Below are 27,082 nucleotides of genomic sequence, written 5' to 3'. Positions count from 1 at the left end.
GGAGGCTGGGGAAGAGGGGGAGGTTAGTAGGGGAGCCAGACGATGGATGTCCGGCGGGGGCGGGCAGCAGGGCAGGGGCCGGGGCCGGGGAAGGGGGGGCGGGCAGACGGTCGCGTCCGAGTCGCTGCGGGGGAGGGGAAGGCGGCTGCGGCTGAGGTGTCCCCGCCCCCTTGCTGGCTCACTCGTGGTCCTCAGTCAGCTGCAGGCCGGGGCGCTGGAACACAGCGGCAGGTTATGGGCGTGCTGCCCCCGCGCCTCTCTGCGGCCCCCAGAACACAGGTATCCTCCTGCAGCCCTCTTTCCCTAATCCCCTCCTAGGCAAGCTTTGTTCGTACACTTCGCATTTTCTGTTCCGTTTGAAACCCTCCTTCCCATAGAGTTTTGAATGGCTGGATTTGTTCAAACGTCACCTTCTCAGAGATGCCCTCTGAACCCCTAAAGTAGGTAGACCCCTCACACACGATTTGGAATGATCTCACTTGCTCACTTGATTTTTGTCTGTAGAGTGAGAGGGGCCTTGTCTGTCTTCTACCTTCCCCTTTTCTGGAATAGTGCTCAATAAATAGTTGTTTGAATGAATGAATGAATGAACAAAGGAAATGTCACTGGGTCACAAAGTGCCCCACCATACACAGCATGATGACTGTGTGTGCAGGGTCCTCCCGTCCCCTCACTCTCTGTATACGCATATATGTTGAAAGTATCCTGTTTTACCAGCTGAGTAATACTCCATTGTATGCATGCAGTCTGTTTAACTGCTCTCCTGTTGATGGGCATTTCAGTTATTTGCAGTTTTAAAAATAAATGCCTAGAAGTGGAATCGTTGTGTTAAGGGCATGAATGTTTAGTCCGGATAAACCTGCCCTTTGGAAAACCTGAGCCAATTTGCAGATTGTCCTCCCCCCTTAACATTGCTGGGCATCATCAATCTTAAAAACTCTTCGGGGACTTCCCTGGTGGCGCAGTGGTTAAGAATCCGCCTGCCAAGGCAGGGGACAGGGGTTCGAGCCCTGGTCCGGGAAGATCCCACATGCCGCGGAGCAACTGAGCCCGTGCGCCACAACTACTGAGCCTGAGCTCTAGAGCCCGTGAGCCACAACTACTGAAGCCCGCGCGCCTAGAGCCCGTGCTCCGCAACAAGAGAAGCCACCGCAATGAGAAGCCCGCCCACCGCAACAAAGATCAGCCCCTGCTTGCTGCAGCTAGAGAAAGCCCATGCGCAGCAACAAAGACCCAACGCGGCCAAAAATTTAAAAAAAAAAGGTGCTGAAAAAAGAAATCTTCGCTTGAGAGGCAGCCCATTCTGCCTTATTGTGCACATTCTTTATGGAGCCGCTTCTCCTGTTCTTTGACCACTGCTGGGATGAAGGTCTGTCTCCTCGTTGGGCTGTGGGTTCCGTGAAGGCAGGGACGGGGGCCATGTCCCAGACTAGGCTGCCCAGTACTAGCCTTCCCAGTGCCACCCACACCCCAAGGCCCCTGCCCACCTCCTCACCTCCTGCCACCTGCCTCCTGCTTCAGTGGTACCCATTGGTGAAAGCTGTGGCAATCAAGGGGCCCTGGAAAGAAAAGAATTTGACTCCTAGATTCCTGGGGGCAGCAGAGAAAGCCCAGGGGCTCCTTCCGTCTCTCACAGGAGCCCCAGGTGAGGCACAGACCTCCTCTAGCCCTGCCCATATCGCCCCCACTAAAAGATTCTCCAGGGCAGGGCCTGGGAATCCGCATTAACCAGTACCCTGGTTAAAAGTAGGGCACCCCTGAGCTAGAATCTAGCCTCCATGAAGGCAGAGATGGTGAGTCTCATTTGCACAGTATCCCCAGAGCACACCTAATGCCTGGCATACAGAAGGAGATCATTAAATGTCCACTGAATGACTGAATGATAACCCTCACTGTTCCTTGGTTGGTGACACTCTCTCCATCCGTCATCTCTCGCCTCCCTTCTGCCCCCACAGACAGACAAGGCCTCTCCCTCCTTCAACTTCAGGGTCCTCCAGGTCCAGCCACTCACCCCAAGACTGTGGCCGAAGCCAGTGCTGGGGGCGGGGCTGGCAGCGCTGATGTAACTGCTGACCCCCGAGTCCTGGTTGGCTGCCCCATAGAGCTCGGCCATGGGGCCCGGGCTGGTGGTCCCCAGGAAGCCCCCTGTGCGGCTGGGAGTTGAACCTGGAGGGGGAGCCATCGTCCAGGGGTGAGAGCCTGGCAACCCAGAAAGAAGACGGTGATAGCCCCGGCGCCCGCTGTGACCCCCCAGCATCCCCTCCAATCCGTTCCACCCAGCCTGACCTTGGCCCCTCCCCCCTGCCTCACCCCCACAACCCAGAGGGGCATGTGCGACGCCACCCAGAAATCCTCCAGGGTCCATCCACCCCCCCCACCAGCCCCAGCTCGGGCCCCCATCATCTCTTGTCTGACCACTCAGCAGCCTCTTCACTGACCTCCCCTCCCCTCTGGAGCCCCTTCACACCTGTACCCACCCTGCAGCTGCGTGCATTTTCTAAAATGGACATCACTCTGCTGCTTAAAATGTTCCGGGTCTCCCCAGGACCCGGTTCATCCCACCTCCTCCCCACTCCCCACTCCTGCACTCCACCCATGCTAACTGGCCTCCAAGCCTTTGCACCTGCTCTTCCCTCTGTTGGGAATACTTTTCTTCCTGTTTGCCTTCAAAAGCGAAGTTAAGAGGTGCAACCTCCTGGAAGCCTTCCTGAGAGGCCTGTGAGCTCCTCTGACAGCTGACATCCCCCAGCGGGCAGTATTATCCTTCCGTGTGACTGCCTTTTTAATACCTGATGCCCCACCAGCCTGTAAGCTCTGGAGGGCAGAGACCACGTCAGTCTCCTTCCTGGCCAGCCTGCCAGGTGCTCAGTTCATATTCGTTGAGTGAATGAATAAGTGAGTCCCTCTGAAGAGGGGTGGCAGTGGCCACCTCCTCACCCCTCTAGAATTCTCTGCCCCCTGCCCCCCTCCCTCGCTTCCTGCACCCCAGAAGGCCTCACCTGTCCCTCGAACCACAGCTGCTGCTGCCGCTGCCGCTGCCATGGGTCCGTAAGCAGTGAGAGGAATGGCTGGAAGGAAAGGTATGGGCGCTTCAGCGTGGCGGCTGAGGGGCAGCAGGGGATGAGGGCAGAGCCTCTCCAGCCTTACCCCACCTCGGAGGGGTCAGTGCAGCCCTGGGGTCAGGCAGAAGGACTCTCTTGGAGAAAGGGAGGCGAGAGGATCGCCTCCCAGGGATCCTCAGCTTCTCCCCTGGACTTGATGGACACCCCCCACGAGCTGCTCTGAGCATCGCCTGCAGCTGCCCCCTTCTCCAGGGAGGGCCCTTGGCTGGACGGGGGCTACTTAGCCCAGAGGCACACAGAGATTATGCCCCTCTTCCCAACCCAGTCAACTGGAGCCAGTGACTGACTGACACGGGTACCAAAAGCCCCAAGGGACCAACCAGGAGGTGTATTAACCCCCCCCCTACCCCCCGGTGGGATCCGGCTGAAGCTAGACTCCAGTCTAGGCCACAAGCCCATTTCACTCCTTCTGCTGCCTGGCCGGCTCCCCTCGCTCCCCTTCTCCCGTGAGCATGTCCTCGATACATCGTGTACACGCAGTTCCCTGCCTCAGGGGCCCCTGACCACCACCGAGGCAGAAATGACCACTCCTTCCTCCAAGTCTCCTCATCCCCTTTTCTCTGACCCCCTCTTCAGACACAGGGATCTGGCTATTCCCTGGTTTGCTGTCTACCCCCCTCCCACCTCCGCAGTGCCTAGCACCCTGCCTTGCATGCAGTTGGTGTTTAATAAGTGTCAGCTGAAGGAACAGTACTAGGAGGACCTCTGCTTAAATAATTGGTTGGCATGAGTCTGGAGCTCCCTCAGGCCTGGGGGTGAGCGCCCCCTGCCGCTTGGCTCTGCCACTGCAGCCCTTGAGAAGCTACAATCCCAACCAGAGCCAGAGTCTGCGGAGTTTGCATTTGCCCTCTCCCATCCCAAGATGTGCCCCTGGGGGCTGTTTTGGTGACCCTGGCCCTGAACTGGACCTGACGCTAGGGACCCTGAAAAATAACCCTGAAAGTACTTGGCTAGGCCATTGGGCCAGGGGATTAAAGTTTAGGATAGCATTCCTGCACCGCTGGGAGACAACTTGCCTAAGGTCTTCATAGAGCTGGCACTTTCTCACTCAGACGTCACCTCCTCTGAGAAGCCTTCCCTGACCACCCCTGCTGAGGCAGCCCCTCGCCCCTGACACTTACACTTTAGCACATCTCCCTGTTTTATTTTCCTTGTGGAACTTCTCACCTTGAGAAAGTATCTGATACTTGTTTATTTACTTGTTTATTCCTGTCTCCCTCCACTAGACTATCAGCTCCAGGAGGGCATGGGTCTCGTCTGTCTCATTCCCTGCTGAATCCCCACTGCCTGGAACAGCATTTGGCACAAAAAATATTGATTAAATGCACGAAGGAAACACCCTCGTCTCTTGAAGGCGAGGGAATAGTCTGGACCCCAGACCTCCAAGAACTGCTTAGCCTTGAACCCACATCCTCCCTGGCCAAAATGTCTGCAGAGGGGATATTTCTTCCCTCGGTTCTTTAATGGCAGGGCTGGGCTCTGAGGTCTAGTCTGGGGCCCAGTTAGGCATTTCCACAAAGCAAATCCAGCATGTTCTTATCACAGCAGTAAAGCGTTACTCATTTGTATAATAAGCATTTCTCTCTCTCTCTCTAGAGCACAAGTTCTGCAGATCAGAGCTTGGGTGTCTGGTCCCTGCTTTGCCTCCAGGGCTTGGCAGTGTCTCACACAGTAGGTCCTCAACACAAGAGTTCTGAAATGAGTAGGAAAGACCCCTTTTCACTCCCCCACTCACTCTGCTCAGGGAAGAGCCTCTATTAGCCCCACCACCAGGACTCCCTCCCCTTCCTTCACCCCAGGTTCCTCTTTCCCCTCCCCCATTTTGGGGCCCCCTTGAGCATCCCTTGGAAGGAAGGTCTCATCTAAAGCAGCATCCACGCTCACGTCCTCGACACACGGCTAGATTGGGGGGGAGTCTGGGGATGGGGTGGGGGGAGAAGCGGGTTGAACAGAGAAACCCCTTGCAGCCCACCTCATCTGCACCCACCCCGCCCCGCCCCTTGCCCTTGGCCTGGGCCTCAGCCCCGGCCCCAGCTCCAGAGCTGAGCTGACTGGCCCAGGTAAAAACTCCAGCTTGAGAAATGGTTCAGGATGGCCAAGCACATCACCTACTTGCCCAGAAGTTGCAAACGGGCTGGATTCGGCCCTCAAATATGTTGCATTTGGCCTGCAGTGGTTTAAAAATTTGAAATTGGTTGCCAACATTTGAAAATAACTGAAAAATTCATTTGAAAGTGAAAGCTGGGTTTTGGGCCTCTCTTGGAAAATAAGATCTGTAAGTTGTGGGTCTGCATCCCCTCCTGGCAGGGTTGGCTGGCACTGAGTGGAGCCATGCCCACTGCCATGTCCTGACGTCCCCACCCGGCCCACTTTGCTCTGAGTCTGAGACCTTGGCTGGTTCACCACTGGCTCCCAGCGCCTACAAGGTGCTTGGCATACGGGAGGCGTTAGATAAATATTTGTCAAATGGATGAATGAGTGACTTCGCCTCCATCTGCTGGGCTTGGCCCTATGCCCCACCCTTAAAGGCCATGCAGCTACACAGACTGGCCAGTGCCCAAGTCTGCTGCATCCTCATAGACTGGAGGGCAGGAGAAAAGGGTCCCACTAGCTTTCCCTGGGAAGGTTCCTGGGTCATTCTCTTTCTCCCCATGTGGCCTGTGAGGTGTACGAAATCCGAGCGACTGACCTGTAAGCTCGGGGAGGACTGGGGCGCTCGGGAGAGGGGTCCGCTCTACACGGAATTCTAAAATGAAACGTAAAACAGCTTAGGAAGATGCAGGGAGGCCTCTTGGGCGTGGCCCAGGGAGGACAAATGCACCCACAGGGACACTGGGTGGGGGGACAGGCCATGCACAGGACCCGAGAGCTGGGAATGGGGAGAGCACGGTCCCCAGCAGGCAAGGGTGGGGAAGGAGACACAGTCACAGAGAAGGGAGACAGACAGAGAAGGGAAGAGTAGGCAGAGTTGCCACCTATACCCTGGGCACTGGGTGATGCTGGAGCTTCTGTTCCCACTGTTTTTCTTAAAAGTCTTGAAATTGCACTAAAAAATCTCCCAGAATCCATCTTTCCTCCTATTTTCTTTGGTGGGGGGAGGAGCTGGGAAGGTAGCATTGATGGGAAGCGATGACCCTAGAGCAGCTCTGCCACTTTCTAGCTGAGTCATCTTTGCAGTCACTTTTCCCTTCTGAGCCTATTTCCTCACCTAGAAGATGGGGATCACCATGCCTTCCCCCAGAGATTACTGTCAGGACTAGACAACAACATGTGTATAGAGGATTCCAAGCTGGACTGCCCAAGGTGCAAGTGCTTAGGGGACCTCTAGAAAAATAAGACCAGAAAACAAGCAAACAAAAGCCTTGCAAAAATATGAAATTTGATATTAAAAAAAACATTGAATAGTCATCATGGGAAAGCTCAGAACTTCGTTGGGCTTCTCGCCACTTATGAGAAGGCCTAGTGTTGTTTTTATTTTGAATTACAAATGAGGGTGGTGATCATCTTGCTTTTAAATTGTTTTTCAGCATTCAGGGTCTCCAAAGGTCTTGTCTGCCTTGAAAGGGGCTCAGCATAGCACATGGTCATTATCGGTGAGTCCGTAAGGACACAACCAATGTTGGCCCTCAGGGAGGTTGCCCCACCACAAGCCCAATGCCCTTTTGGTGGAAGTGGCAACCCCGGAGGCGGGTAGGGAGGAGAGAAAGGCAAGAGGCGGGCAGAGATCAGCCTGGGAGGGAGGGGTGCCATGCAGGGCCACACGGGGAGTCCCCCCAGCTTCTGGGGAGGGGGGGGATGGGTGGGGCGAGGCGCTCCTTCCTCAGACATGCCCTTCCTTCCAAGCCTCCAGCAGACAGACCTCCCCCATGCCATGCACCCCCAGACACCGCCCATGAGGAGTCAGATTGCCCGGGAACCAGGGACATGCTGGCAGCAGAGGGACACTGGGAAGAACTTACCGGGGAACTGGTAGGTGTAGCCAGGGGCGAGGCCTGTATAACTCCGGCTGGCATAGGTCGTGGCTTGGAAACCAGGGTAACCTGATAGGGCAAGGGGACCAGTGTCAGATGCCTTACCTACAGCTCAGCAGGGAAGGATGTGAGCCTCTCATTTCCCTCCCCACCTTGTATCATGAATGATAATCAGTCATATTTACCATATACCTTCTGCATGCCAAGCCCTGTGCAAAGCCTGTTGCACACTTTACTCTCTCCTTAAACCTCATAAGAATCCCAAGAGGTACTATTAGGAGCCCCATTTTACAGATAGAGAAACTAAGGCTCAGAGAGGTGACATTAGCTGAGAATAATCCAAACTCTTATAAAGGCCCTTCATGCTCAGGCTCCTGCCTCCATCCTGTCCTCATCTACACCCTGCCCCTTTCTCACCTTGCTCCAGCCACATTGGCCTCCCTGCTGTTTCTCAAATTCACCAAGCTCTTTCCCATCCCAGGGCCTTTGCACATGATAATTCCTCTGCCTGGAACACTCTTCCCTGGGTTTTCACATAACTATGTCCTTCTCATTGTGCAAGACGCAGCTCAAATGTCACCTCCTCAGAGAGGTCATCACACAAGAGACCTCCCTTTCATCAGTTACAATATTCATCATTTCACCCTCCCTGGTTTTTCCCTTTCAATATTTATCATGTCACCCTGGTTTTTCCCTTTCATAGCACTGATGACCAATATCTGAACTTATCCCAGGATTTCTTTAAGTGCTGATTTTCTGTCTTTCCCATCTTTTATTTCTGTCTCTCCAAAACACCAACACGGTGCCTGCTACTTAGTATACATATATTATAATAGATATTTGCAGCTTTGAAAGAAAGATCACCTAGTGAGTAATAATGGTGTAATTGGGATTCAAATTCAGATGTGACTGGCTCCAAGTCTCTTAACCACAATTCTCACTACTGGTTAGAGGTTTTCTTTTCCCCCCCCACTTTTTAAATGGGGTGAAACTAGCTAATGAATTGCTTTGAAAGGAAAATTTTCTCAATATTCCACAGGAGGCTAAAGAGACAGAACAACTAAATTCAATACTTTATTCTAGCCTGGAACTTGCTCTGGAGGACAAAAATAGTTATAAAGAACATTACTGGATCAACTGATAAAATCAGAAAATAGATAATAGATTAGATTAAAATATTGTATCAGTATAAATTGGTAATTATAATGTGGTTTCATGAAAGAACATCCCTAATCTTGAGAAACACACAGTGAATTATCTAAGGGTAAAAGGCCAAAATGTATGTAATTTACCCTCAAATGATTCAGGGAAAAAATCACAAGTGTACTCTGTGTGTGTGTGTGTGTGTGTGTGTACACATACACATACAGAGAGAATGATAAAAGCAAAATGGGTATGATATAAACGATAGGTGAATCTGGTAGAGGGTATATGGATGGTCTTTGTACTACTTTATTTTTCCAACTCTTCTGAAAATTTGGAATTACTTCCAAATAAAAAGTTAAAACAAAAAACTTCAGGAGAAGACAATGCTCCACTTGGCGGGTACATTCCTCACCCCTCTATCTGTGATCCCACTCCTGACCCTCTAGCCCATGCTATAGCCCCTCCTATGAGTCCCCAGAGCACCCCTCCCCCATCCCCAGCATAAAGACCCCGTTGTACTGTTCTCTTTCTGTGTATATACATCTTGTCTCTCCAGGGAGACTGTGACCTTCCTGGGGGCCCAGCTCAGACTTTTCACCCTCAGTCGTGGGTCCCAAGCACTGCTGATTCGTGCTCAACTTCCAAGGCTCACGGTAACCTTGACCTCCTCCGGGGAGCCTCCCTGACCCCCAGGTGGATTTAAGTGTCTCCTTGGGCCTCCCACAGCCTCCAATCACTGTGGTGACACTGCCCATTCACTTCTGTCTCCCACTTGATGGGAAACCCCATGAACGCAGGTCCTCTCTCTCAGAAGCTGCTCAATAAATATTAGTTGAATGAACAAGAAGAAGCAGCCTTCTTTCTGCCTTCCCAGAGGCCTTTGGGTCTGTAAATGCTCTTCCATCTGCCTGACCACTTTTTCCCTCCCCTGCTCCCTGCCCTCCCATAACTAGCTCCTACACAACCCACAGACTCAGCTTAAATGTGACTTCCTTCTTAGCTTCTCCAAGTCTTGGTCAACTTTGCTATGACCATGCTCCCTTGGCATCCTATAATTCTCATCCTAAACCTATTTATTTATGTTCTTACTTATTTTTTTCCCCTGCCAGACCATAAAGCTCCAAGGAAAGTCACCGTTGTACTTCCTGGCTTAGGGCCTGGCATTTATAGTTGCTCAATAACTGTTTACTGGACAGATGGGTGAACAAAAAATAGAACGGACGGATGGACAGAAGGACCAATTAATGAGGAGCAGCTGGACCATTCTTTTGGTCACCACCAGAGGGCAGCACCCTACAACCAAATCGGCCTACCTTCATTAGGACCGGCACACCTGAGATCCTCGGTCCACACTCCTACCCAACCACTCAGACAGACCGCAGGGCAGACCACCGAGGAGATGCAACACCCATGCAGCCCCTGGTAGCCCCGGGAGCAGTTTTGGGCAGGAAGAAGCCGCAGATGCAGGCCTAGCACATACCCAGCATGCCGATGCCCAGCATGAAGGCGTCCATTCCATAGGGCATGACTCGAGACCTCCCCCGGGCCGAGCCAGTCGGTGACATCACCTCTTTTGGCTGAGCTTTCTTACATTCCACCTGCAATGAGACCTGGCGGTCAGTCCCTCCTATAGACGCAGGTCACCCTCCTATTCCCTGGCAGACCTCTTTATTGTTAATTTCATGGTTACCATTTCTGGAGGGATCACAGAGTGCTAGAGATCAGCTTTGCATGCGGTAGTTCATCAAATGCTTACACCAACCCTATGATGGAGGTACTGCTGCCACTCTCATTTTACAGATGAGGAAACTGAGGCTCAGAGAGGGGAAGTCATCTGCCCAATGACTAGACTAGTAAGCGGCGGAGTAAGGATTTCAACCCGGTCCCTCTGAGCCCACAAGCCATGCTTTCTCACAGCTGTGGGACACTGTCTTCCTGTCCAGATTTTCAGCGGGTGGGAGAATTGGCTCTGCCCCACTGACTGTGAGGCCCCTCTGCCTGCCTGCAGAACCTCCAAGCAGCCCTGGCTGGCTCAGCCTGGAGCCCTCCCTAGTCTCCCTCTGCACCTCCACCCCATCCAATCCCGGCTCACCATTTTGTTGTTGATTTCGTGGAAGTGGATTTCACACACTTTCTCCACGATGTCCTCGCTCTCAAACGTGACAAAGCCGAACCCTAGAGGGCAAAGGCAGGCTCAGAACAGGGCTCATGGTCAAAACCCAGCCCCAAGTCATACCAATAACACCACTCCCCCCTCACAGGCAAGTGTCTAAGCGTTAACAAGAAGCTTTGTTCCCAGCCTAGCAACCTCTCAACTACCCGATGAGACAGGGTTTCAGCTCCCAAATCACGGATGTGAAAACCAAGGCTCAGCGAAGTGACTTGGCCAAGACCACGTAGCAAGTTAGAAAGAGGCAGAGCTATGATGCAAACAACATTCAACATGCCTTTTCTCTTCCTCAGATGCTTTCCAAGGAGGGGAAAAGAGCACACACAAATACTTTTAAAAATGCACATGAACGTGTACAAATATATTTTTGTACACAGATACACAGATATATGGTACACCTAGGTACCCATATATCACAGAGACACTCACCAGTGCTCACAAATGCATAAAGGCCCCTGTGTACACGTACAGTTACTCTGACACACTAGATCTACAAAACTATTCAGACATAGACACCCTCACATGCACAGACAAAAACACACACACACCCACCAGCACATAACCCACTCCCCAAACAGGCTAAAAGGCCCAAAAGCTCTGAAGGCACTGGAGAAACAACCCCGCCTCCTCCTGGGTGTGCCCCAGGGGCTGGAATGGGATTTCTCAGAAGGCAAGGCCCTTGGGAGAAAAACAACCAGGCAGTGTACACCCGGTGGCCCAGATGCTCACAGGTTCAGGGGCAAGGGTCCTGGGGGCTGGGCTCAGCCGATGGGTGGGGCGAGGGGGCAGTGGCAGGAGCAGACTGCCCGGGGCTGTGGAGTCAGCCTGACCCGGGGGTGGCCCGGTCTAAGCTCTGGTTACCAGGGACAAGGTAAGCCCAGGCAGACACCGGCTGGGGCGGGGGTGGAGGGCTCAGCTGCAAGGGGAGGAGAGGTCTGCTCCTCTGCTCCTCTCGGGTGTCTGCAATTCGGCAAGTTTCTAGCACAGGAAACGGCGGGACAAAAGCCTTCTGTAAGGCCAGGCCCCGGAGAGGATGCAGATCCTCGGGGATAGGATGTCAGGAGGCGAGATGAAAGGGCAGCTGTGACCTGTAGCCCCCTGGCTGACCACAGGCCCCCAGCCTGGCCTGGGAAGGGGGAGGGGGCCAAACTCACCTCGGTGCCGGTTGGTGGTTTTGTCAAACATCAGCATGGCATCGTCCACCTGAAACAGAGCTACCGTGGACGACCCACCAGACACGGGGGCCTCCACCACAACCCAGGAGCAAGGGCTCTGACACCCGTTCCCCTCTTGCCCAGTCCAGGCTTTATCTTAAACCTGCTCCCTGGGTAGGGGACAGCTTTCCATCTGCAACCCCAACTGGGTGCCACAGCACCACCATTCAACCCTCAAAATCTCAACGGGCCAGCCTGAACATATTAAGCACCAAACATATGCTTGGCACTTTGCCCCACCATCCTCTCCTCCATATTCCTTGCAGGGTAAGATCCTCATTTTGTAGATAAGGAAATGGGCTCAGAGACGTGAAGTCACCTACACAAGGTCACCCAGCAAATCCCAGATCAAACCTGGGAGGAGGAGGCATAGAATGGGTGCTAGAGAGGAAAATATAGGAGTAAGATATGAGGTGGGGAAGTGAAAGCCTCTTTCCTTTTTGCAAAAGGCCGGGAGGACAGCCACTCCAGCCAGACCCAACTCCCCTCTCATGGTACAGATCTTTTCCTCTAATTGAGGTTTCCTTTTGCTAGAGGCTGTAATTAAAGCAAGTAGAGTTCAGTGCCTGGGCTTCTTGCCTCCCACTGATTGGGGGAGGGGAAAGGGGTGGAGGAAGGAGGAGGATCTACATTAATCCCCCCCCATCCCTTGGACTCCAGTCTTCTCTTCTTGCTACTCCCTCAAGGCATCCTCTCAGATACATGGACAGCCAAAGTCCTTTGCTTCCCTTCTGCAGTCCGAGCTTCCCTTTGCCTACATCTGCTGCTTCCCTCCTTGCCCTCTTAATTCTTCAGCCAGTGTCAGCTGTCTCATGGGGTTAAGCTAAGGTCTGATTCACCCTCGGTGGAAATCAAGGGCTGCCTCTGATACTGCCTCTCCCCCCTCCACATCCCACTCCAGCTGCTGACCCTCCCCCAAATGGTCAGACACCCAAGGGATAAAGGAAAACTTCCTGAGGCCTTGGGGCACAGCCTCTTCCCCACTCTCCTTTGCTCTCTTTCCAGGCCGTCATCTGCCTTGTTAAAGTGGAAAGGGCAGCCCCTGAACTGGGTGGTCCTCCAGTTCTTCTTAGGCACCAAGCGGCACTGGGCCCCTGACTCTCCCCTGGGAGAACCAGGACACACACACATACACACACACACACACACACGCACACACCCCACCTCCACTGACCCAGGAGGCAGCTGGGTCCCTGGAGAATCTCAGAGGGATATTACATCTCCCTTCCCAAGAAGCCTCCTGCCCCAGGGCCCTGCAGCACAGTGCCACCCTAACTCTCATGCTATGGACCCATTCTGAGCCCACATCCCAAATTAGCTAGACCATCCAAACTGGATGGACAATGCATGTTTAGCACAGGGAAAAGAGAAACCCGGAAAGGAGGCTTGTGATAGAAGCACAAGCTTTGAGTAGGACAGGCTGGAATTGGAAAGTAAGCTTGGCAAGCAGCTTTATGTCTCTATGATTCAAGTTCTTCATCTGTAAAATGGGTATACACAGTGTCTTATAGGGAGGAGTTAAATGAGATAGTGCGTGTAACACTCTTAACTTACAGTACCTGGGATACAGTAAGTGCTTAATGAATAACAGCCATTTTTATTATTATTATTATTATTACTTTTATTATAGAGGGGCTTACCCACAGTCACATGGGGGAGGGTGGCAAAGCTAGAGACAGAACAGCTGGACACCACTGGCTTTGAAGGTTCCATGAAGACAGCGCCTGTGTCAGTTATGACCATGACCACCCTACTGAGCACCTGGACTTGTGCTACTGTGATTGTTTTTTGAACGAATGAGTAGATGAACCAGCCACACCCTCCTCCCCCATCCTGCAGCTTTGAGTTCCTGCGGGACCCAAAACTGATTCAGCCCAAATCCACAGCCCTTCCTCCACCCAACCTTCCCACTCTACCTGCGCTGGCCCCCCAGACCCTTCAACCTGGGCCTTGGCTGGACAGACCCAGAGTGGGGCACGGGGGTTGAGGCCAGGGCACAGAGCAAGGAAAGTGGCTGGGGGTTCAGGAGACCCCCACCAGTGTCCCCCTCCTGGGGCCAGCTGAGGGGAGAGAGGCTCCCAGCCCAGTGTCCTTAATAGGCTTTGGTCTCCATGGGAACCCAGGGGCAGGGGGGCTCGGGCGGGGGGAGGGGAGGCGGCCGAGGCCTGCTGACCAGTGGGAGCCGCCAAGTTCGGCGGCCGCTAAGCCTGAGTGGCAGCCATGGCGGCTGACCATTGTTCCCCCCTCGGCGGCGGCCCCTCGATCCGGGCGGGAGGCCCCCCGCCGCGGGGCCCTTGGCATTCCCGGCTGTCCCCCTCTCTCCCTGGCAGCCTATTCTCCAGCTCCCCCTGGCCTCCCCGGGCCGGTTTCACATGCCAACGCCGATTTAGGCCCGAACAAAAGACGCGGCCGCTGACGGCTTCTCCTGGGGCCCGGTTGCCATGGCAACGCCGGCCCCGGGGGCAGGCGGCCTCCAATCACAGCTGCTGGATCAGATTAGTGCGAGCTCTAATGCTCGGCGCTCAGACACAAAGACACCCCACCGGAGCCGAGCGGGGCCTGCTGCTTCCCAGGAGCGCCCTTCCCTCTGGGGCCCAGGCGGCCGACCTGCCCTGGGTCCTGTGCCCGGGTCCCCGCTGAGGCGCCTGAGCCTAGGCCTCTGGCCCTTGCATCGCCGGCATCCGCTGGCCAGGGGACCTCCCACCCTCTCCCCTTCTACCCTAGAGACGGAGTGTGGGGGGGGGGGCTGGAAACCCACCCAGTCCCCAGCTCACATCCCATTCCCAAGCCACGTTCTCCTGTGCCCTTTGCCTAACAGGGAACTGAAAGAGCCTTGACGGGGAAAGTGAGATCCAGCCTGCAGCCTGTCTCAGGTCAGAAAAGACCAGGGACCCCAGCACTAAGCACAGCAGCCCTACTTCAGCCCCAGACTTAAAACTTGGTCCCCTCCTAGCCATCTCTCCATGCGACCTTGATGTTCACATTGCTCCCCTTTCTGGGGACACCCTATTGTCTCATATCACCACATCTGCTTCTGCATGGACTAAATGGCCCAGAAATGTAAGCTCCATGCACCTCAGAGCTAAGAAGCAGTCCTCCGGGTCTGATCAGGAATTTGGGGTGGTCTCTTCAACCCCTCCCCAGTAGCTAAGAGATCGGCACCCTCCCCCTCAGCTCCCACCTGTGCAAGGAGGGTCCTGAGTACAACTGGGAGTCATATTTATTGCTTCCTTATCATCCTCACCAGGAAGGAGTGGGGGAAGGTACAACCGCCCGTGGACTGGACAGGTGCAAACTCCCAGGAGGCCAAGGGGTGACTGGATTGAACTGGCTTCGGGAGCACAGCCTCCCTCAGGAGAGTGAAGATAAGCAGGAGAAGGGCAACAACAGGGACAGCTACTGTGTGGCTTCTCTCCCTGGGGACGTGTCCAGAGTCCGAAGCCCACAGATAGGCCAGGAGCCTGAACGGTGGGTTGGCCCAGCCTCACCCACAAAAGGACCCAGCCCCCTTTTCAACTCTTGCAGGAATTGGAATGACCTGGCTGGACTCCACTTGCTACTGACCAAAATTCTACAGGCCTGTCATACCCCCCAGCCAGCACCCCCAGTTTTGACCCACCTTCCCGAACTGCTCAAAATACTGCTTCACGTCTTCCACCGTGGTGTTTACTGACAGCCCCCCAACAAAGATCTTCTTCGTTCGAGTCACCATCTGTTAGGGGAGGGAATGAGAAAGTGGGCATCTGAGTCCTGTGGCCTACCGCCACCAGCAGGGGCTCCAGCCCTCCTGCCAGGGCGCCAGCTGACAAGCTCTCTGTGGCCCCAGCTACTCGGAAGCTCCCCCTCCCCCCAAGCTCCCCCTTGGACCCCTGCCTCTAGGCCTGTAACGGGCAGCTGTGTACCCCACACCCTGGCTGGCTCGCTTCCTGGGGTCTGTGTCAGGAAGGGGAATGGCTTAGTGACCCAGACCTACAGCCTACCTCAAAGACCCCACCAGCCCCTCCTAGGAGAGGCCAAGGCCCATCCCAGGGTCCCCCTGAACTCAACACCGACATTTTCCTCATCAACCTCCTCCCAACCCAACCTCTGGCTGCCCCGTGGCCCCAGCCCTATTTTACGAAGAACACATGGTCCTAATTACCCCAGGAGCGCATGGCTAATCCATGGCAATTCCCAGCCCCATCCTAACACTAAAGCACCTTCTGTCACCAAACTGCTTAATGGAATTAACCCAATTCCGACCATGTGCTCCCTGGTGCGGCTTCCTTCAAATACCTGCTTCATAATTGCTTTCAGGCCCTCTGCTGGACTCTTTCAGTGATGCCCTTTTCCTGTCTCCTAAAACCTGCCTCTCTCCCTTCGCAGTGGCAGGAGCTGGGCACCATGACTCAAAATCTTAAAGCATCCCAGTTCCCACTGACCCCTTGCAAAGGAGGAATTGAGATCTTCTGAGGAGGGACCTAGTCCCAGGACACATGATAAATCAGCAGACTCAGGGGTCTTGATCTCTGTACTATAGTCAGCCTTCCGCCTGTCTCCTGTTTTCGACTGCTTAAAAATTAAGATGTGGCTAGTTGCCCTGGGCTCTGGAATAGGCTCCTGTCCTGCACCAAAAGTTTTGAGTTCTGTATAGCTCAACTGCTCAGAAATCTGTTTTCTATACACCCAGAAAAACTCGCCACAGCACCAGGGAAAAAGAATACTTGGGAGGGCAGCCACAGTCATCCAACTTGAAAGATAACAGGTGTCAGACACCATGGTCCCTTCCCACTCTTCAAGCCCAACACACCTCACCCCAGAGGTGGGGGGTGGTAATTGGGGGGTCAGAGGTAGCTCCCTGGCCTGACTTTAGCTCAGCTTCAGAGGGTAAGTCTGGGCTGTGTTTGACCCCCCAGAGGTGCTAGGCACAGAGGCTGTGATCTCCAGAGTCAGAATTAGACTCAGGGTCCAAAGTGTACTGGCTTCAAATACAGGGCAATGAATCACCTGGGGGGTTCCTTCTTCTCTCAATATATGCAGCCCCCTCTCTCTAGTCCACCCCAGAGCACAGACGGAAAAATGCATGGTGTCCGCAATTCACAGAACAGGGACGTGAAGAGTCCTCCCTCCTCCCATCCCAGTCCATGCCATTAACACTCTAACCAGAAGCCTCTTCCATAGAAGGGAATGCTGGGAAAATCACTGCCGGTTGTACAGAGCTGCTCCCAGATACACACATACCTACCTTAGGCTGTGCTCGCCGAGGAAAGGCCACCTTGGGATCAATCTGAAAGGGAAGAGAGAGGTAGAGGGGCGTTGGTTATCACACTCAGCCTGAAGATCTGAGGACCTCTCTCATCCCAGGACACAGAGGTGACAGAAAGCACCACAGCCTCTGGCAGGAAAATGTAACAGTTAAGCATTTAGGCCCTAGAGCCAGGCTGTTGGGTTCAAATCCCACTTACACTGCTTCCCAGCTGTGAGAGCTTGCACAAATTACTTAACCTCTCTGAGCCTCAGGCTTGAGCTCACCAGCAAAATGGGCCAATACTAACATCCACCTCAAAGGGCTGTCTGCAGATTATTTGAGGTAATGCTTACAAAGCACTTGTTGTCTAGCCCTCAGCAAGAACCAGAAAAAAGTAAACAAAGTGTTATTCCTTCCAGCACCAGGTATATCGAGGGCCTTCCTGCCTGACAGATACCTGTCCAGGTGAGGTATGCGATCCAGACTTCGGAAGCCTTGTGAATGGAAACACTCTTTGCCTGAAAAAGGCTTCAAGATAAGAGTTCATAAACCACCAAGGGTAGACTCAGTTCTGTTTTCCCAGTACCATCGACATCTAACAGCCCTTCTTGAGGCCACAAACAAACAGTTCCCTGATAATACAGCTCGGCTTGGGGTGAAGCAGAGCGCAGGTTTGGTGACACGCAAGAACACGCGATTTGAACTCAGAAACTTTGGGCCCCTGGCCAAGCCTGTGATCTTGGTAACTTGCCTGATCCCTCTGAGCCTCAGTTCCCCCATCTGCAAAGTGGGGACAATAGCACCCACTTTTCCCAGAGGGAGCTGCAAGGAATCAAATGAGATAATGCAGGTGAAAGCATTCCTTTGTGAACTGCCCTTCATTGCACAAACAAAGGTGCTATTACCAGCAGGCCACCTTTGCCCTTGGCTGTGAACAACCAAAGGGGAAAAGCAAGATGCACCTGGGTACTCCCGGGTACTATATTCGTACTGACAAACAGCAAAAGCCAGAGCACGAGACACTGTGATCAATGCACGACCTATGAGGCCCGGTCATTTCAGAGTTTCTTGCCACTCACATGGGTGGAAACCACTCAGAAGTTCACCAGCCAATCGCAGGGAAGATCTATCTTTCCCCAGAGCTCCTTCCGTTCAAAACTCAGCCTAGTTCTAGGCAACGGGTTCTGGTCCCTCCCTGCCTGAATGGCACAAACCAGGGCCAGCCTCCCTGGTTCCCCCTCTGGAATCTACCCACAGAGAAGGAACCTCCAAAATCCACATTGGGCAATGCCTCCTCTCTCCCCAAATGCCAAGGGGCTCCAGGGATAATCACAGCTGCCCATTCTCCTGTCCAAAGGTATGATTTCGTACCTCGATGGACATGTTCGTCCTTCTATTTCTCCTGGAGGCTGCCAGAGCACACCTCAGACAGTCCCCATGTGCAGACACTGATGGGGAGATGGTACCCAAGCTATGTCCTGCAGAGCCACACACACCCAATCCCTGACACACCTTACCTCCACTCTGACTCATAGCTGGCAACATAAAACCCAACAAGTAAATAAAAGGTGAAAGTCAGAACCCAAAATAAACTCCCCACAATAAACCTCCCTTCCCAGGCTGAAGAATGCCAAACACAAAGCCCTTGCCCTTTTCAAGTCCCGAATCTCAGAAGGATGCCCATCTCATCCTCCTTCCTCCCCTCTCTCTTCCCCTTATCCATCTTCCATGCCCCCACCCTCAGCTCCAGCCCCAGCCCCAAAATCTCTGCTTCCTGAGCGCTGCAGAAGCCATCAGTGCATTCTGAGGACAGGGGATGGTAGGAGAACAGGCAGCTTGATGGCAGATAATCACCAAAAACAATAGGCCACTGTCTCTCCATTCCCAGCTTGGGTCACTCAGTCTGCGCCAAGAAGATCCTTTCAGAGCCGGCAAAGTTGAGGCCTGGCCTCATTTGCTCATTACTGCGAGCAGGAGTGGGAGCCACTGGGCAGAGATAACAGGAGCCGGGGACAGGAGGTAATTTAACAAATTCTTGGGCACAACCAGCTATTGTTGCAGGTAAACAGGAGCCAATGACTGACCCAAGCAGGGAGGCCCAGGGCTGGAGGAGAGTGGGGGAGTGTGGTGAGAGATCGCACTGTCCCGGCCCCTGGCAGACAGTCACCCCATCACAGAGGAACCCCTCCTCTGCTTTCTCCTCTTCCCTCTCCCCTTGAGCTGGGGCCTGTGCCAGCGCCCCCTGCAGGGCCCAAGACACTGGGGGAGCAGTGAGACAGCAGCAAAATGTTCCTGGAGTTTGAATGCCCAACAAGCAGCTTCTCCTCAGATCTAGCTGGAAAGGGTTGTCTCCAGGCAAGCTAGCTCCCTTCTCATAAATCCCTTCATGAGCAAAGCAGGTTCACGTCTTCCACACAAAGCAAGGAGCTCATTGACCAAAAGTCAGGGGAGGAGGGAGGGAAGGAAGAAGGGAGGGGGATTCAGTGATGCTTTGCCATTGGTCTGGAATGGGGTGGGGGGAGCCAAATACTAGTTAGAGTTCAGAGAAGCCACGGGTGGGTCACTGCAGCCCTGACTCACCCAATTTGGGCTAGGGGTGGGACCCAGCCCCACCCCAAACTCCTCTCTGAGGCATCAAGATTAGTATGTACAAGAAGGGGATGGTAGCTGCGTCTTCCCTCACCGGTACTGGAGGGGTTGGGGGGTGTAACATCTCCTAGCTGGCCTGGGATTTTCCTGCTCCGTCTCCCCTCAACTCTAGTGACAAAGTTTCAGAGTGTGGCAGCCCTTCTACTCAGAAAACTCCCTCCTTCCTTCAGGACCCCATCCAGCTGTCCCCTGGGGAGAGGCCTGACCCTCTCCTCCAGCGACCTCCCTCTCCCAAAGGACCCCCGAAGCCCCGAGGGCCACTCACTGTTTTGGAGTCGAGCTCGTGCCGCGATTGCGCCAGTACTTTATCCACCCCCGCCTGGTCCATGAAAGTGACGAAGCCGAAACCCCTGCGCGCGGTAGTGAGGGAGAGGCAGATGGTTACAAGGCAGTGAGTGGCGGCGGAGGGGGGCGAGCCGGGAGCAGGAGGAGGGGGTGAGGGGCTCACCTGGATCTTTTGGTCAGGGGGTCCCGCATCACCAGACACTCCTTCACCTCCCCGAACTGGCCGAAGTATTCGCGCAGCCCTTCTGTAACCACACACCCGCCTTCGGACCAGCCCGCGCCCCGCGCCCTTCCCCCCTTCCCGCGTCCTTTGCCCCCAGTGACCCCGGCTCGGCCCGGCCGCCCCCGCGCCAAGCAGGCTGCACGCTCTCCACCGCTTCCCCCACCCCCGGTCCTCACCCGGCTCCCGTGGAGCCTCCTGGCGCCCACTGGGGGCCCCAGGAAGCCGAGGGCCGAGCTGGGCTGGAGGGGGGACGGCTCCGGCCGGGTTCCCGCCGCTCCGGGAGCCGCCTCACAAAAGTTTGAGCCGCAGGTGCGAGCGGAGTTGGCGCTGCCGCCGGCGGGTCCCGGGGGCTCAGCCCACCCCCCGATGCCCCCTGAACCCCTCATCTCCTCCCCTCCACCCGCTGGGCCGTGCGCGCAAGCCGATCGCCCTGCGCTCTCGGGGTCCCCGGGCGGGGCGCGAAACAGGGCGCGGAGGCGCCCGGGGTCAGCGGGGCGCAGGGCCGGGCTGGGGTGTCCGGTTCCGGGGCGCCGGGGGGTCCCGGGTGCCCAGCCGGGCCGGCGGGCGCTCCCGGGCTCGCTCACCCTGCGTAGTCTGCCAACTGAGTCCCCCGATGAACATCTTGCTGCGGGAGGAGGAGAGACACAAAGGGCCCGCGTGAGCGCCGGGCGCCCGGGCGCAGGGGGCGCGGGCCCGGGCCCCGGGGAGGCCCGGCCCGACCCGGATCGGCCATGTTGGCGGGGCCGGGGCGGGCGCGGGCCAGTAAGGCCGGGCCGGGCCGGGCCGGGCCGTACCAGGGGTCGTGCGGCGAGTCCGGGGAGGCGAGGCCGGGCTGGGGCGCGTCAGTCTCCATCGGGAGCCGCGGGCGACGCGGGCAGCGGAGCGGCGGCGGCGGCGGCGGCGGCAGCGCTCGGCGCGGGGCAGATGAGGAGCGCGGCGAAGGGGGCCGGACGGACAGGCCATGCTGCCCCCTCCCCCGACCCCGCTCGGGCGGGCGGGCGGGGACGGCCGAGGGGAGGGCCCGCCGGGGGCCGACCTGCCGGCTCCTCCCCCCGCCGCCCTGCGAGCATAAATCCCAGCGCTCGCGGGTCCGCCCGGGCGCCCGCGGAGGCGGCGGCGCCGGGACCCCGCTCCCGCCGGGCTCCCGGGTCCCCGAGGGCGAGAGAGACCCCGAATCCCGAGGCGGGCCGGGACCTGGGCGCGGCCGCACCCCCCATCCACCCCGGCACGGGGGCCGGGCCGCGGGAACGCCCTCTCGGAATGAAGCGCTTCCCGGTGCCTTCAAGGTAGCTCGGTTCCGGATCTGGGGCCCCCCAGTCCTTCTTCTCAGGTCCCCGCTATCCAGAATCTAAGAGGTCCCCAATCTCCCTGGGTCGGGAGGGAGATAGACCCCAATCCCCTCACGTTCCGACTGGTGAGGATCCCTCCTTTCCCCCGGTCCGAGCGAGAATCACCCTCCGAGCCCCCAGTTTCCGCCGAACCTAATTTAGAGTTCCCCCCTCAGCGGCCCTCAGTCCGCTCCCAGTGTCCCATATCCCCCATATCCAATTCGGGGAACCCTCTCGGTGCCTCGCGTCCCGAGCGGGGAGCCTTCATTCAGCACCGCGGTAGAAATAGTGTCCGTTCCCCTCAACCCTTTCTGAGAATCCCTCTCAGGTCCCCCAAATCCCTTCCGTCCTCAGCCGTGGACTCTATAGTGTGTTGAGAAACCCCCTGCCCCGAGCCCGGGTTCTTGGTTTGCCGCTGCCCGCAACCCCCTCCAGTGTGAGGAGTCGCCACAGTTTCCCTCACTCCCCGGCTCCCTCGTGTCAGCCCTACACGGACTTCTGTCTGGATTTGGGAAAGCAGGTTCCAGAGGCTCAGCGCCCAACTCCCCACCGAGGCTGGGGGAAAGGTCAGCGCCTCCAGAGCCTCCCGTTTCCAGTTTAGGAGCTCGATGCCTCCGCTGTGCACCTTCCCCTCTGAATGACCCCCCCACCTTTTTTTTTTTTTTTTTTTTTTTGCAGAGTTCCAAGCCCCACTCCATCGGATTGGAAGAACCTAGGCTGCCTACCCACTGCGTTTGGAGTTACTTCTCTCGGTCCGTCTCAATTTAGAGTACTCCCGTGGAGGCAAACGCCTTCCCGTCTTCCTTCTCCCCACACCCCCATCTTCTGGGTCTCTGAGATCCTTCAGTGCTTTCACCCCAGCCTCCTGGGGGCCATCTCATCCACGCCTTAAACTCCCTCCTCTAGCCTGGGAACCCCGAGGAAGTCCATCCTGGATCACCTCCGGACCCAGGCCACTCTCCCTATCCGCCACCTCTCCAAATCCATATCCTCTCCTCAATTCCTTGGCTGAAACCAGCCAAGAAAGGGTCAAAGTCAGAGGCTAAGGCAGCCACTCCTTCCCAAATCCCCAACACTGCTGGGGGTCTCAGTGCCACACAACCCCCTCCCTCCCAACTCACCTCCTACTCCTTCCCCCCCACTCTTCAATCCACTCTGTGTAACCCAGTGACAATCCCTGATGACGAGCCCCTTGCTCACCTTGACCTCCATCCTCAAGTTAGCCACCTTTTATTAACGTGTGCAGGAGCTCTGGGCAATGTAACCCTGACCTCTGGAAGGATGCCCATCCCCCTCCTCTCAGTATATTTTCCCTGCCCCCACCCCACCCCAGCCACCTCTAGTAGAAGAACAGGAGAGACTCAGGTTAATGGTTTCCTCAGGGACCTTCTGGGAACACTCAGCAGGTATATCCTGCCACCCTGTGTGCATAACACTAAAAACAAACTTCCTTTTTCCTGTTTTTATCATCTGACTGGTCCCACAATTTCTCAGAATCCCCTGAACTGGGGGTGCGGGGCACCCCACACAGGGTATTTCTCACCATCTTAATGCAAACTGGAACATCAGGTGTGTCCTGGGAGAGACATGGATAAGGGTCAGCAAAGAGCACCTCCGGTGTTGGGGAACTGACCATTCCTGGGTCTAAATTTCAGGTTTCCTGTGTGTAAAATGGGGCCAGTGGGGAGGTGCGGGGAGGAGGGAGCCCCAAAGCGCCCATGAGCATCGATTTTGGTGCTGGTGCTCTTGGGAGGGTAGGAAACGGGTAAGGGTCATTTGTGCAGAGCCAGCCAAGCCCGGTGAGATAGGAACCATTTATTAGCATCCTCATGCAGGACCTCAGAGGAGGAAGTTTCTACTTGTTGTCACTACCTGTCACGTGTGGGGTGAATTTACAGAAGTCCCCTCCCACTGCAGGTTCTCACTGCAGGTTCTCATCCCAGTCTCATTGCTTCCTTCCACTTTGTTCACAGCAGGGGTGAGGAGTACTTCTAGAGGTAGCCCTCCCAGGACAATGCAGCTGTAAATGGATGATCCTCACAGTAAATTGCAGATCTCAGCGGTATTAAGAAAAAACGATCTTTAGAGCAACTGGCCCAAACCCCAGAATTAGGAGATTAGAGGATTCGGTTCCAGCTCTTTCTCTCTTGTATGACACACCCTGAAAATCACTGAGAGAATTAAAGCATAAATTGCTTTATACTTTAAAAAATCCTTTCGAAAAATACGGTGGGCAAATGACATTCCGCCCTAGCACCAAGAAGCAACTTGGCACATTCATTCATTCCACAAATATTTATTGAACACCTTCTACGTACCAGACACTGTCTTAGGTGCTATATTCCTACCACCTACCTTGGCGAAACTTGCTTACTAGAGACAGGAGTCAGGTAATAAATAAACAGATAAATAAATTAGTGATTTGTCAGTTACATGTTGGTACGCGCTGGGGAGAAGGAAGGGGGCTAGGGCGGGTGGGAGGCATGGGGGAAAGGGTGATAAGCAATTTTAAATCAGGAAAATTCTCACAGGGAGGGTGATGTTTCAGCAAAGAATTGAAGGAAATGAGGTCCATTAATCTGTTATCCAGAACTCTCATTTAAGCAGAATTTCTGCATCTCTTAAGTGCAATGATAGTTGATATTCATAAATTGATTTCCCCTGCTCTAAAACAGTGGTTCCCAAACTTTGACGTGCATAAAAAAAAAAACCACCCAGTGATTTTCAGTAGACTCAGGGTAGACGGGGGCTCTGAAAAATGCATTTTTAAACAAGCACCTCTATCCGATGATGCTGATAGCTGAGGTTTTCCTTGGACCACTCTTGAAGAAACGCTGCTTTAAAATATACTAAAGAGTCTTCTAGAATGACAACAATAACAAAATTAAAGATTAAATTACAGCCTGTGTGGTTTTGGTGTTGAGAGTATTTCACTGTGTTCTCATTCTTTGAAAATGCAATGCCCAAGCAAAACACTGGATTACCCAGAACATCCCATTTCTTGTCCATGCAGGAGAACGGAAAATTTACCGTAAGCTGATTAGGAGCCAAACATTTATAATCAGTCTGTTTTATACCCTTCCCCCCATTTTTGCCCTAATTTCTCTCTATACTTTTTACTTTTCTCAAATTCCTGAACTCGACCAGCAGGCAATTGGCTGGGGGTAATGAGAGCACTTGACCAAGAGTCAAAGGATCCATAGGTTGGTCCTGGGACCACCACTGTTTCTGGATGGGTGAGTCTAGGGATTTGCCACTCAGCCTTCTGGACTTCCACTTACTCTCAGAGCTGCTGCAAGACTTAAGTGAGATCATGCGTATGAAAACACCTTAGAAATTCTGAAGCACTGTGGAGAGGTAAGGAGACACCGTGACTGTGCATTCCCAGGTCCAGTTAACTTGGTCCAGTTCAGATTCAGTTCCCTTCAGAACAGTGTGGAACTGGCATAAGGATGTACATATAGATCAATAGAATAGAATTGAGAGTCCAGAAATAAACCCTCACATTTACAATCAACTGATTTTTCGATAAGGGTACGAACACAGTTCAATGGGAGAAGAACAGTCTCTTCAACTGGATAACCACGTGCAAAAGAATTAAGTGGTACCTCTACCTCACACCGTATACAAAAGCCAACTCAAAATGGTGCAAAGACCTAAAACTAGAAAAAGAAAGATAGATCAGTTGGACACCATCAAAATTAAAACATCTGTGCTTCAAAGGACACCATCAAGAAAGTGAAAAAAACAACCCAAAGAATAGAAGAAAAAGTTTGCAAGTCATATATTTGATAAGGGGCTTGTATCTAGAATATATAAAGAAGTCATACAACTCAATAATAAAAAGATAAATAACTCAATTTATTTGAGTCAAAATATACCCGGTGGTGCAGTGGTTAAGAATCTGCCTGCCAATGCAGGCGACATGGGTTCGAGCCCTGGTCCGGGAAGACAGCACATGCCGCGGAGCAACTAAGCCTGTGTGCCACAACTACTGAGCCTGCAAGCCACAACTACGGAGCCCGTGTGCCACAACTACTGAATCCCGCGCACCTAGAGCCCATGCTCCAAAACAGAGAAGCCACCGCAATGAGAAGCCCGCGCACCGCAACGAAGAGTAGCTCCCACTTGCCGCAACTAGAGAAAGCCTGCGCGCAGAAACGAAGACCCAATGCAGCCAAAAATAAATAAATAAAAATAAATAAAATTTTTAAAAATGAGCAAAGGATCTGAATAGACATTTCTCCAAAAAAGATATGTAAGTGGCCAATAAGCACCTGAAAAGATGCTCAACGTCACTAGCCATCAAGGAAGTGCAAATCAAAGCCAAAATGAGATATCACTTCATACCCACTGAGAGAGCTCTCATCAGAAAGATAGATAATACCAAGTGTTAGTAAGGATCTGGAGAAATCGGATCCTTCATACACTGCAGGTGGGAATGTAAAAATGGTATAGCGCTACGGAAAACAGTCCGGAAAAGCAGGTCCTCTAAAGGTTAAACATAGAGTTACCATATAACCCAGCAATTCCACTCCTAGGTATATACCCCAGAGAGAAATGGAAACATAATCCACACAAAAACTTATACATGACAGTTCATAGCAGCATTATTCATAATAGCCAAAAAGTGGAAACAAGTCAAATATCTATCAACTCTATACAATGGAATATTATTTGGCCATACAAAGGAATGCAATACTGAGACTTGCTACAACATGGATGAATCTTGAAGACTTGATGCTAAGTGAAAGAAGCCAGAAACAAAAGGCCACATAATGTATGATTTCATTTATATGAGATGTCTACAATAGGCAAATCCACAGAAACGGGAAGTAAACTGGTAGTCGTCTAGCATTTGGGAGGTCAGGGGAGGGGGGAGATCTAGGGAAAGGGAAATGTCTGCTCGTGGGTACAGGTCTCTATTTGGAGTGATGATAGTATTCTAAAGTTGATTATGGTGATAGTTGCACAATTTTGTGAATATACTAAAAACTATTGAATTATAAACTTTAAATGGGTAGTTTGTACTGTATGTGAATTATATCTCAATAAAGTTGCTACCAAAAAAAAATCTCTTACCTATTATAAACCTTTCTCTTAGCCCAGTGTCTATACATCAAAATGAAATTGACTTTCTTTTGCCCCATGGCACCTTGTTTTTATCATTATTGTTATTATTATTATCATCCGGAAATTATTAAGTACTTTCCATATACCAGACATTGTACTAAGCACTTTTCAGGGATCTTCCCATCTCATCCTCCCAGCAATTCTTCGCGGTAGGAACTCTTGTATTTTTATTTTACTGACCAAGAAAACAAGTCTTAGAGAAGAATTTGTCCAAAGTCACATAGTAAATGGGAAAAGCAATAGCTAAGACTTATTGAGCAATTACTACGTTCCAGGCACTGTATTAAGCACTTTGCTTTATGAAACTCATTCAGTCCTTACAACAGCTCTATAAGGCAGGCCCCTATTTTACAGATCCCGAAACAGAAGCATCGAGAGGTAAACTTGCTAATAAAGATCAGATTGGTGGAAAGTGGGGGAGCTGAGATTTGAACTCAAGTCTGATGCCAGAATTTCCACCATGAACCCCTACATCATATTATCTACCTATTTTAATATATAACAATGCACTTATTATAGGGGTTCTGGACTGTCTGTTAGGCTGGTATGAGAGCTACTTAAGGGCAGGGTTTCTGTGCTAAGCCTCTCTGCAATCTCTTCCACCATCATCTCCA

General features: G+C 53.4%; 1 protein-coding gene across 1 annotated transcript; it reads right to left on the bottom strand.

The window, feature by feature from the left end:
- Positions 1-151: 151 nt before the first annotated feature.
- Positions 152-20,860, bottom strand: MSI1 (musashi RNA binding protein 1). Its single transcript, XM_029229378.1, has 15 exons — positions 20,802-20,860; positions 20,592-20,632; positions 19,948-20,029; positions 19,765-19,849; positions 16,848-16,889; positions 15,243-15,335; positions 11,564-11,612; positions 10,332-10,414; positions 9,720-9,837; positions 7,082-7,162; positions 5,812-5,868; positions 3,000-3,068; positions 2,012-2,199; positions 1,496-1,559; positions 152-214 (listed from the first exon to the last, which is right to left on the bottom strand). The coding sequence occupies exons 1-14, from the start codon at positions 20,858-20,860 to the stop codon at positions 1,518-1,520; spliced, it is 1,089 nt and encodes a 362-aa protein (XP_029085211.1). The 3' UTR covers positions 152-214; positions 1,496-1,517.
- Positions 20,861-27,082: the final 6,222 nt, after the last annotated feature.

The sequence above is a fragment of the Monodon monoceros genome, unplaced genomic scaffold (genome assembly GCF_005190385.1).
Source record: "Monodon monoceros isolate NGI ecotype Baffin Bay Population unplaced genomic scaffold, NGI_Narwhal_1 Super_Scaffold_1, whole genome shotgun sequence".
Taxonomy (NCBI): Eukaryota; Metazoa; Chordata; class Mammalia; order Artiodactyla; family Monodontidae; genus Monodon; species Monodon monoceros.
This window is presented reverse-complemented; position numbering and strand designations above follow the sequence as displayed.